Here is a 12,070-nt window from a genome sequence, read left to right on the forward strand (position 1 = left end):
CTCCGACAGCCGCACAGCTTTAAAGGTTTGGAGCATTTCAGGGAGGAGCTTTGTTATCCTGACAGGTGAGTAGCAGTACAGATCACCAGGTGATCACCACAGAGGCCAATGAGATGCCCTTATACTTTACTTTTGATGATGTCATACTTCTACTCTTACTGCAGTTCAAAATGCATTTAAGAGCATTTAAAAAACCAAGAAAATATGGTTATAGATTAACCTACCAAGTGAAACCTAATAGATCATATAGATTGACATTTAAACTCTGAAGCCGCCACCTGCAAACTGTTGTTGAATCATTTTATACGTGTAACTAAATCAATAATCATAAAGGTGTAGCTCAGGGAAAGGGAATGCTTTTAAGACCAAGTAAATCTGTATTTGTGTGGAGTGAGAGCCAGATGACAGCAGGAAATCATTTCTGAGTTTTGTTTGCCAGAATCATGAATTATGTTGTTTATCCTCGACTACTATAATTAGAAATTCTAATACACAATTAAAATATTGTATCAGGTATGTGCAATTTCTGCAGTGTCATGTGGTGGGGACACCTGCATCTACAGTTTGTTTGCAGGAAAATCAAACCTATACTTGTCAGGATGTGTGTCGTGTGGAGGCGAGGAAGTGACCCAAACGCTGGACTCGTGGATAGTGAAGAACTGAAGATGGTTTATTATGAAGCGTGGATGAACAGGGCAGGAACGAAAGGACTGGCTGGCTGAACTGAACACAGGCGGAAACGACAACATAACATCAATGACACGACAGTGAACGAGTGGAAACAGAGGACTTAAATACACAGACTGATGAGGATGATAATGAGAGACCGGTGAGTACACAGCTGAACATAATCTGGCTAATAACACAAGAGACGAGCTGACACAGGAAAAGCAGGAAATGAGAACGTTGATGTGGCAACATAACCTAAATGTGACAAAACTGAAAACACTGGGTCACCGACCCAGGAACCCTGACAATACTGTGCCAATGCAGCTCTTAAGTTCTTCTAGTAACATTTAAGATGCAAATATAAGACCATAAGTCAGTATCATCAAGTGTATAGTGTATCTTTACACTGTCACTTGCAGACAATAAGAGTGGAAACCAGGATATAGAGAGTTTCATTATTTATATTTTAGAATATTCAAGCAAACCAATGTTTTTAAATAAATATGACTGCATAGTGTCCTACTTATAACTGAAATAATTAAGAAATGTATTTTTTAAAATTTTAGAGGCACCAGTGTCTTCTTTATTTAAGCCATTACCCACGGTTCTCTTATTAAACTGAATTTGTTCTGCTCATTTTCAGCAGAACGTGGACTCTTCCAGAAAAGCTTTGCATGCTTTGCCTCTCAGCTCATGCACAGTCTGAAACGCAGCCTACAGTCTCCCTTCAAACCAAGTTTATCCCCTTTGTTTCATTTACATTGCTGATTTGCTGAAGGTAAAAACATATGCAAATGAAAAATTGACAAAAGTTCATTACATCTAATTCTTAGGTGTGATGGTGGATAAAAAACATCATTTGGAAGCACTGATTTTGTATACATGAGTATGAAGACGGTTGGTATTTTGTTTATTAATAAATCTTTTATTTTAATGTTTTATTGCAGGTTAATTTATCATTAGATAATCTATTGTTATACTGTATGGACAGTCACTTGCCTCCCTTAGCTCAATAGTATTTTATTGAGCTAAATGTTGAGACAAAACCCCACAAGCAAATGTGAACCATGAAGAGGCCGCTAGGAAAGCTGCAACTACCAAGTACCTGCAGAGGGTCAGGCAAGTCCTGAGGAGTCAGCTGAATGGTAAAAACAAGATCCGGGCTATCAACACCTACACCCTGCCCATGATCAGGTAACCTACTGGTATAATAAGCTGGCCAAAGGAGGAGATAGAAGCCACTGGCATTAAGACCAGAAGCTCCTGGCCATGCATGGAGAGTTTCACCCCAAGTCCAGCACCCTGAGTCTGGTACCTCAGGGTGCAGGCAGTACCACAGCCCAGGATGAGACAACGAACACCCACGAATACATCAGGAAGATGGCCCCAACCGAGTGTGTAGTCAGTGAATACCTCAGGCAGAAGAAACCCAAGAAAGAGGAGGAACCATCACTGAAGGACAGGCCCCTGCACAGTATGTACCACCAGCAGATACAGGAGGTGGCTGACATCCAGAAGTCCTACCAGTGGCTGGACAAAGCTGGACTGAAAGACAGCACAGACGCACTAATCATGGCAGCACAGGAACAAGCTCTGAGCACAAGATCCATAGAGGTTGGGGTCTATCACACCAGGCAAGACCTCCTGTGTAAAGATGCCCCTGAGACAATCCCGCACATAACAGCAGGGTGCAAGATGCTAGCAGGCAGGGCATACATGGAATGCCATAACCATAGTTAGTAGTATACAGAAACACCTGTGCCGAGTATGGCCTGGAAGTCCCGAGGTCAAAATGGGAGATGCACCCAAGGGTGGTGGAGAATGACCGAGCTAAGATCCTGTGGGACTTCCAGATACAGATGGACAAAATGGTGGTGGCTAACCAACCGGACATCGTGGTGGAAGACAAACAGAAGAAGACGGCCGTAGTGATCGATGTAGCGGTTCCGAATGACAGCAACATCAGGAAGAAGCAACACGAGAAGCTGCAGAAGTACCAAGGGCTCAGAGAAGAGCTCGAGAGGATGTGGAGGGTGAAGGTAACGGTGGTCCCAGTGGTCAGGATTAACTCACATTTCACAAGACATTTTTAAGACTTCAGTTTTCACTTTTTTTCATGCCTCCCTTAACCAAAACACACTTACATCCAGAGGGCCATCTCTTTACCTACATCACTATAATCAATATTTAATTCATTACTGTTTAATTTTACTTTTTAAAAAGTCTGTAGAAAAAGTCAGTATCTGTTTCTGTTGCTGCCATGGGTCAGCCATTGTTATTTACCTTTATTTTCTATGTAATCTTTATGAACATTATATATAATTTCCAAATAAACTAAACTAAAGAGCAGGTGGGTGGAGCCACAGCGGTCATATTAGTGTTTGGCAGAGTTCTTTTTCATAGAAATGAGTTAAATGGTGTTACCGCCCTGGGCCTTGGAGAGAGTGAGACTACCCTTTTGTGTTTATGCAAATCCAAGTGTGCTAGGACTCGTGGATGACTGGCTGCTGGGAGTCCTGTGCCAGCCTTCTTTTATGCAGATCCAAGTGTGCCAGACCATGCGGACGATTGGCTGCCTGGAGCTCCCATGACACTCTAAGACCAATTGACTGGCTGATTGTCTGCACCTGGGAGTATAAAAAGGCTGAAGAGTCTTCACACTATGGGGATTTCTGTTCAGAAGTGGACATGCAGTGGCCTCCTCGTCTGTGGCGCATTTGAACTTTGTTTGTTAAACCTGTTCGCTGTGTTGCTCTTTGTTTGTTAAACCTGGTATACAGCTGAACTTAGTTTCATTAGAGTTTTGTGATGCTGGCTTGCCTTAGTTAACCCTTAGTTTTTATTCTTGTCTGTTCTTTTCTTTGTGTATTAATTGTTTCCCCGGTGGTCTGTTGAACAGCCCCGTCGGTTTTCAGTTTAACGTTTTTAATAAATCCCCTTATTTACTCTGATTTCGTGAGAGGGCGTGTGTATGTTTCTCCCCACCTGTCGCCTAGCAGAGGGGGTCGTAACAATGGTCACTTCAGTTTTTGCCATTCAAGTAATCAGTGAAGCTACTTTTACAAATATTACTGTTGAAATGATAACTGATCCTGTTATTAGGAAAAGAGAAAAAGAAAAACCCTTTGATTCATTTGCAGTGTTTCAGTCTCCCTCTGATTCCTCAGCATGTGGCTTCTTTTCACCAGACTTTATATAAAGTGAAATTAAATCATGCAGCTGCTCTGAAATGTTAACAACAACTGAGTGCTGCATGTCTGATTGTTGGTGGTAACAGAAGAACCGACCATTTACGGTTTAAATCTGTATAACGAAGTCAATTACTGTAAGAACACTTTTTTATTGCTTATCTGAAGTGCATATGGGAGGTCTGTGAAAGAGCAGTCAAGGTGTTAAACTCTTGTCCAAAGTTAGTCTCCCGGAGCCTTCTAGTCTCCACAAAGCCATAAAAGGTTCAGGTCTGAGCCAGGACTGGACTGGGACAAAAAAAGTCGTCCCGGGCATTTTGACTAGAGAACGGCCCACCAGGTATTATAGGAAAAGCTATAAAGCCTTTGAATGAAAACAATTGCTGTTGTGACAGTGATGTACACTGTCTTGTTGGTATATATGTATCAATCTAATAAACTTAAACCTACACCATCCTCCCTATTCTGGTATTTTAAACAGTACTTACCGGAAATATCAAACAATCTAATCAATAATTACATATACCTAACTAGCAGGGTTGTCAACTCCCAGCAAAAAAATAGGAAACCACCCCCCACCCTCCACCTCATAATGCTTAATCGACTTAAATTTATTGCCAGGGTAAAACAAATGCACAGAAACCAATTATTTTTCTACAGTAATTAAATAGATTCAACATCTTTCTGCAACAGAATTGCAGACTGCACACATGGTACCTTCCCATAGGAAAAAGTACTATAGCTTATTAGGGCATATACTAGACTTAATATTTACTATATACAATTAGGGCTGCCACAAACGATTATTTTGATAGTCGACTAGTCACCGATTATTTTTGCGATTAGTCGACTAATCAGATCATGCATCCATTGGACGTAAAATGTACAGCTTATTGCACCAGCATGCGTCTGCTCTTATATAACTATCATTAGCTTACAGCTTGAAGTGTTTAAGGTATGTGCTAACTAAAAATAAAGACAAGATGATAGTTTATTACACTTTTAATGAAATTTGCAGATTGTTTCAGTGAAGTTTAATAAACTCAGCCGTCTGCTCCTTGCTATCTAAAATATAACAGGACACCGGAGTATATTCTCGAGCATCTCACACTTCTGATAATCAGTTGTCTGCTTGACGTTTATTCATCTGTGCAAAAACTATAACTTTATTTCTCAGCCAAACCAATTTACTCAGGAACAAATAAAATAATAAAAAAAAGCCAAACAATAACATTTTTAAGTTATCTAAGTGACTTATATTACATGTTTAACCTGAGTAGCGAAAGACGGCGGTGAGTTTGAAAACGATTTGCCGGGAGTCCGGTGTTCTCACCGACTCTAATGAGCCTAGAAACCCGGCTCGCTATCGAGCTGGTGGGTAACAGACGTCTCCGAAAACGTCGGAGCGCTTTTGAAAATACGTGGTGTCTTGATAGACTGAGCAGATATTTGAGGGTTACACAGCTACATTCTCACCTGAAAATATGTTAAACGTTTATTTTGTGACCCAGAAAGAATAATAAGAGTAATATTAAAACTAACTAGCTGCCGCCATTGTTGACAACTGCGCTGGGCCGCGCTATGAATTCTGGGACACAGTTTCTTCTTCTTCGGGGTTTAACGGCAGCTGGCATCCTTGTACATGCAGTACTGCCATCTTCTGTTTCAGTCCGTTATTACACTCTTAAATACTACTACTTATTCCTGCGTCTTTTGGGATCTTACAAAGCTTCAAACGACGCGTCGACTATTAAATTAGTCGTCGACGATTTTAATAGTCGACGTAATCGTGACTAGTCGACTAATCGTGGCAGCCCTATATACAATATAGTAAATATTGTTAATGCCCTACTTGGTCCCCTGGCAAAACTTTGCTAGACCCGCCCCTGCACAGCTGTCAGCTACTTGGAAAAGGATCCTGGTGTTATTTGTCTCTCAGAAACAGTTAATAACTTCCCTTCCACTCATTCATGTCAACTAAAAGGTAAACCTGTTTCTCCATCACCTGTTCAACTCTGATGATTCAGTAAGGACATCTCCTGGTTTCCCTCTCACCAGATATCGGTTTGGATATCTGGTGAGAGGGAAACTGTGTGTTGACTGTGTGTTGACCAGCACCTTTACGGGTGTGTATCCAGCAAACGCCAGCTGATACTCGAAAGTAATATTAAATAAATTATAACAACAGCTTATCAAGCTTAAATGTGCGCGACATCCGCTGGTTTCGTCTTTCTGGCGCAAAGTGGGGGATAAACAAACGAGACGGGACTTAGGACAGCAAAGCCGATCAGCTGATCATTGATCAATTTCATGATTGAAGTAGCAACAGGAGATGGAGGGGGAGAGAATGAGAGAAGAAGAGGCAGCTATGCAGCGTAAAGACACAGAATAACTCCAGCTTTGTGCCTTTTTTTTTTCTTTTTCTTTTTTTAATTTTTGCTGAAGTTCGGGACAAATCGCGTTCCTTTACACCTAAATACGGAACTCTAAAGTTCGACCTCATCGGCTGTAATTGGTCCAGCCCAGAGTCGATCATGACCAACTGGCCAATCCACCACCTTTCATTGTTTATACCGTTACAAAAAAACAAACAAACAAAAAAAAATGTTGGCCCATAAAAACGAAAAATCACCATTTGCCCGGTGGGCCAATGGCCAGTCCAGCTATGGTCTGAGCAGTAGCTCGGGGACACCATTAAGGACATGTTTAAAGAGTGTATTTGCTTTGTTTTCTTCTGTTTTGTTTTTTTCTCTTGAAAGCCCAGACTGAACCTTTGAGCAGCTTGTCAAGCAGTGAACCAATCAGTTGCCCAGTAGGGAAGAGTACAGAAAGACTGTATTATAATCAAAAGCTGGATGCTATAATAAGATATTTACCATATCTGTTTTCATAGCCTGTAACATAGTGTTGGTGTATTTAGAAACACAAAGTCTTTAATATCACATATCTGTACATCTAATTTGAGTCATCGGGTTGAATGACAGTTTTAATATATGTGAAAGGTTAATCAAGAGGTAACCATAGCAACATTACAAAAGCTTTGCACAGCACATTAAAAGCACAGCAGCTAAAGGTTCAAGGTTCGTCCCTGGCTATAAAAAGCTTCATCTCCAGCGGCTGATATTCAACTGCACACTGACACCCACCACCACCACCCCCCATAAGGGTCATGTATGACTCTCAGGTTAGAAACTATTCCCACAGTTTTGCATTCAACATGTAATCTCAGTTCAAATAGACTTAAGGGTAGATTTGATGGGATATTGTGATACTGGACATTTCACAGGTTTCACTGGTTAACGTGTTCTCATGCAGGTTTGCAAGAAACTGTTTGCATCACAGAGATGCACACTGTTTTTGGATTTAGTTTTTCTTTGGGTTCATTCACTGGTTCACTACTCATTAAATCATTTTCACTTTACTCCATAACATAAACTGAAATGCATTGTGGGGTAGCTGTAACAGGTAGGGCAGGTAATCTAGGAATCAGAAAGTTGGTGCTTCAATCCAACTTTCCTTGAGCAACATACTGAAACCCAAGTTGCTCCCTATAAATTCATCTAAGCGTGCATATTAAGCACTAGATATAGAGAAAAGTGATTGAATGAATGTGTGAATGAGACATGGTTACCAACAATCTAAACCTTAGTCAATGAGGAATATTTATTTGTTGTTTGGCTTTAACGTCACTCTGGGTTCTTTGTGGTTTGCACGTTACCAATATGCTCTTGTCCTTTTGTCCTACAGAAAATGTCCATATCGACATTCCTGAAAAGTTGTAAACCACTCCATCTTTTTCCTCTTTCCTGCACATGGACCAGAGTCAGCTGATTGTAGCACATGTATGAAAGAAAAAAGCATGGGTGATGGGTTTTTTTCCCTCTTTATCCACCCATCATACAGTTAACCGAAAAAACTTTGCAACACAAGTAACAACATAGTTGCAACTCCAAAGTAATTACTGAATGTAGTGCAGTAACTGAAAGACACAGTATTATTACAGAAATTTGTTAGTTTGAAATGCACTGCAACCAACAGTAGTTGTTTGGATTTTTTGATTAGAAACCAGAGAGGCCGAAGCATGAAGAAAAGTTGTTAATTTGCTAGTTAATCACCAATCCTACATTCACCCATGGGACGACCTGTGGGTAAAAGAAAAGGAATTCAGGCTGGAGAAATAAGCATCAGTTTGGTCATTCATGGTGTCTCAGAGTAGAGCTGCTGCTAAGCTTCCTATATGAAGTGTTTCTAGACTCCAGACGTACTGAAGAGATTTTGTACCTCAACTGACTTGGAAATGCCTTGATGTCATCACCTCTCAAGGAGCTGGAGGTGGGGGCCTTAGAGATAGAGATGAAGGCATTTTAGCTTAAAGTGCTGCCCCTGTGAACCAGACTCTGATAAGGAGTTGAAATGGATGGATATACTTGGTTAACTGTAGGGAACATTTGTCATTTGTTTTAACACATGCAAATGTTTCAGATTGTCAGTCTGAAGCAAGAAGTCCAAAAGAAACTATTAACTTTAAAAGGCACTTGTCTGAATGGAGGGCCTTTATTTGTTATTCATTTTTCTGCCTGTTAAATATGTGACAGTCCTGTTCAGGCTTTTTCTTATGGTTTTAGTGTTTGCTGATTTAAATTGAATGAGGCCTTGTTATATTTTATTGTGAAGGATTCCATTTCTGTTTTTACGCCAGCCAAATATAATCCTTGAAAATCCATTTATAAAAAAACATTCCTTTAATATTTATATACCAATTCATAGGAAACATTTTACAGGCAGTGTTGGTCAAGTTACTTGAAAAAAGTAATCAGTTACTAATTACTGATTACTTCCCCCAAAAAGTAATCCCGTTACTTTACTGATTACTTATTTTCAAAAGTAATTAATTACTTAGTTACTTAGTTACTTTTTAAAAACACGATTTACAACCTGAATAGGTGATAAAGCGATAGATCTTTCAGCCCAATTCTACTTTTTCTGCATAATTCATCATACAAAATGTAATCAAATGGAAAAGTCTCTTTTTAAAACTTGTTTTATTAGTTTTAATCTTTTAACTTTATGCATCAAGCAAAAATTAAATTATATGCAACATTCTCTGACTGGAAGAAATTTGTTTAACATTTAAACCTATTTTCTGCACATTCCAGCACATAAAATAAAATATTTTTTTGTGTTTACACTCACTCTTTCAAATAGATGCAAGTAAAACACAGCAGAAAATAAATAAAATCAAAGACTAGCGGTCCTGTTGCTCTATTTTCACCTGTAAAGCAGGACTGGGGTAGGCGGAGGTTTACCCTGGTGCAGGTGTGCTGCAGCGGTCAGTGGAAGAATCCGCGAGTTTCTCTGTGAATTTCACATTACGTCGTAGTACACTCGGTGCTTGCTTGGAAGTTTAGGGGTTTTTTCGCTGTAAAAAGAAGTTTTCTTCCCACGCACAACGGACACTAATGTTTTTGTCACTTTTTATGGAATCAAACTCAAAATAAGGTCAGTACTTCCACGCTTTAAATGCTGCATGCTACACTCTGTCCCGCACTCGATATATTATGATCTGCAGACAGCTGTTGGCACAAACGTCGCACTCGCTTACGTCACTGTCATGAGACGTTCTCGCAAAAAATCACGGTTTTAGTAACGCAGCATTCCTACGTGAAAGTAACGGTAATCTAATTACCGTTTTTGCAATAGTAATCCCTTACATTACTCGTTACTTGAAAAAAGTAATCAGATTATCATCTCTGTTTACAGGTACATTTATGATTGCTTCCCGAGTGTCTCAAATATCACATTTTACTTGCCATATATATTAAAACTCAACAGTCATACTTTGCACAGCACTTTGGAAATGTTGTTGGCAGCTAAATACTGTACAAGATGTTTTCATCAGAAAAGCGTTTAGTTTGGGAGTTTGAAACCCTGGCCCTGTTTTTCATTTATCTGTGCACCTTTCTTATAAAGTTGTCTCTCTCTATTTAAAGATTACAGGCTCATGTAAATGTGAATGAGATTTAGAAAATAGGGCCGTGCATACACACAAAGCTTTATTTCTGACACCACTAAAGCATCTAAGCTTTTGTGTATAAACACAGTTTGAACTGAGTTTACAGCTTTATGCATCTTACTTCTGGAGAATATTTATTATGTATATTTCTAAACAACTAAAGATGGCATTAAATAGTTTTTAAAAAATGAATACAATTTTAAACATTTCCACAGTTCTTTTATGGTTCTACCGTATCAGTGCTGTAGAGAAATTCCTATTAGACACAAAGTAACACTATATTTGAATTGTGCAGCCACACAGCCGTAAAGCCATATAGAGGCCTGTCATTTCATTTCACTGTCCATTTACTTCACAACTGTAGTATTCAATCTCACACAGTGTGTCACAATAGAAGCATCATGAGCACCATTTCAGAAGATCAGAAGTGTCACAAATGCTTTTCTTTTGTTGAAAGGGCTCGCTTTTCTTTCAAAATGTGTGATGTGGCCTTCAGAGAATCTGCAGAGGAAAAACACAGACAGCACTCCCTGCAGTGGTATCGATCTGAGTCTCAATAAGAGAGCAAGGAAGAATATTTTTGTAAAATGTCAAACTATAGAGACAAAACGGTACCGGCTGAAATTACATGCAAATATGTATTTGCATTTTCTCTTATTGTTCCTTATTACAGTTAAAAAAGCAGTTCAGTTTCCTCTTAAGACCACAGAAGGCACTAGTAGGGCCTTTAGTGTCTTCAGGGATTCACTGTGGTTTTTGTGCAATCATAATGACTCATTCAATCTAATAACATCTGGAAGGTCAAGAATATGCAGGAACCTTCAGGCTGAAAAATAAAGAAAATATTCTGTGTTTTGTTTAAAGGTCAGAGTTGTTTTGAGATACCAAGATTTGGTGAAGACCTGCAGCATTTCAGAACATCTGGGATTTAGCAGTTTTATTATGGTTTTGGTTAGACTGATTATAGTATTTACATTCTCAATCCAAGTATTGATCCATCAAGCCATCTATCCATTTTCTATCGCTATCAGGTCAGATTGTAGAGGAACTATTGTTGACCTCCCTCTCCCCCAGCCACCACCTCCAGCAATTCAAGGGGACCACCAACCTTTCCAACTCACTCTCCTCATGCCCTGGGCCTGCCCTGGGGGTCTCCATGGGTGCATATGCTTTAATCACCTGACCTCAGAAGTGTCCAAAAGGCACTTCCCCCTCATCTGGTTCAGCCTTTGAGAGTGATAATGATACTGATAATGGTGATATATCTATACTGTCAACTCCTCATGTATATAGTAAAGAGTTATCCATGATTCTGATGATCTCAGACACCATTCAGAGGACGCTCAATCCTCTGCGTGTTTCTGTGATATTTTCTCTTGGTCACTACCCACTGTTTGTTGCCATGGATGAGTGTAAGGATGCAGATCAGCTGTCATAATCAAATACCTGCAAAAGACCTGTACAGTATCTGCATCACTGCAGACACTACACTCATCCCTTTCTCGGTCCCCACTCTCCCCCCACTCAAGAACAAGACTCCAAGATCCTTGAACACTGCTAACTGCCTGTTTACGCACATGCTTGTTGTTGCCCTCATCAACAGAGGTGTGAGCCAAAAGTCTGCTTCTTGTTTTAACGACCTCTAATCGTAAACCAGCGCTGATGCGGAGTTCTTTTTTCTGAGCTGCAATACCAGTACCAATCATTCTGGAGATGAATGTTCAGTGCACCCTAATTGCTTGTATAAATGGACGTCTCTGTTGCTGTTCACAACAACCAATGTGGTAACAAAAAACAAGGCTTAAAGCCTGATTTACATTTCTGGGTGAAATCCACGTTGTAACTTACGGCATAACTGGAAATCCTTTTAACGCTACGCCGTAACCTTCCACATAACCTTCACGTGCACTCCTAAAACATAAAAAAGGTTATATCGTAAATTACGACGTTGATTTCCCGCAGAAGTCTAAATCAGGAATAACATGGAATGATCCACCCACTTCTCACCAGTCACTCTGTCATCCCTTCCATATACCATTAAGACTTCTATTACAGCCCCGAGCGAAATAGAGGTCATTGGTTAATGAAGACAACAGGACCAAATCATCCACGGAGACAAGTTCCCGAGATCACCAAAACTGAAATCAGCTTCCGCATTCCTCCGCTGCTGCCTGCCCTGGCAAAATCCAGCAAACATCGG

The 12,070-nt window shown here is 40.0% G+C and overlaps 1 protein-coding gene across 5 annotated transcripts in view; it reads right to left on the reverse strand.

Moving 5' to 3' along the window:
- Nucleotides 1-12,070, reverse strand: part of LOC100710302 (somatostatin receptor 3) — a 40,233-nt gene that overhangs the window by 21,862 nt on the left and 6,301 nt on the right. For 2 of the 5 annotated variants that reach the window (XM_019357640.2, XM_019357639.2), the window contains exon 2: nt 11,906-12,046. The exons of 2 other annotated variants lie outside the window; for them this stretch is intronic. In XM_019357640.2, coding sequence (XP_019213185.1) covers nt 11,906-11,947 — 42 coding nt within the window. In that variant the 5' untranslated portion in view covers nt 11,948-12,046. Of the gene's footprint in view, nt 1-11,718; nt 11,782-11,905; nt 12,047-12,070 lie in introns of those variants that run through there. One more of the 5 variants, XM_025906427.1, reaches the window with a different exon arrangement.

The sequence above is a fragment of the Oreochromis niloticus genome, linkage group LG4 (assembly GCF_001858045.2).
Source record: "Oreochromis niloticus isolate F11D_XX linkage group LG4, O_niloticus_UMD_NMBU, whole genome shotgun sequence".
NCBI classification, from domain to species: domain Eukaryota; kingdom Metazoa; phylum Chordata; class Actinopteri; order Cichliformes; family Cichlidae; genus Oreochromis; species Oreochromis niloticus.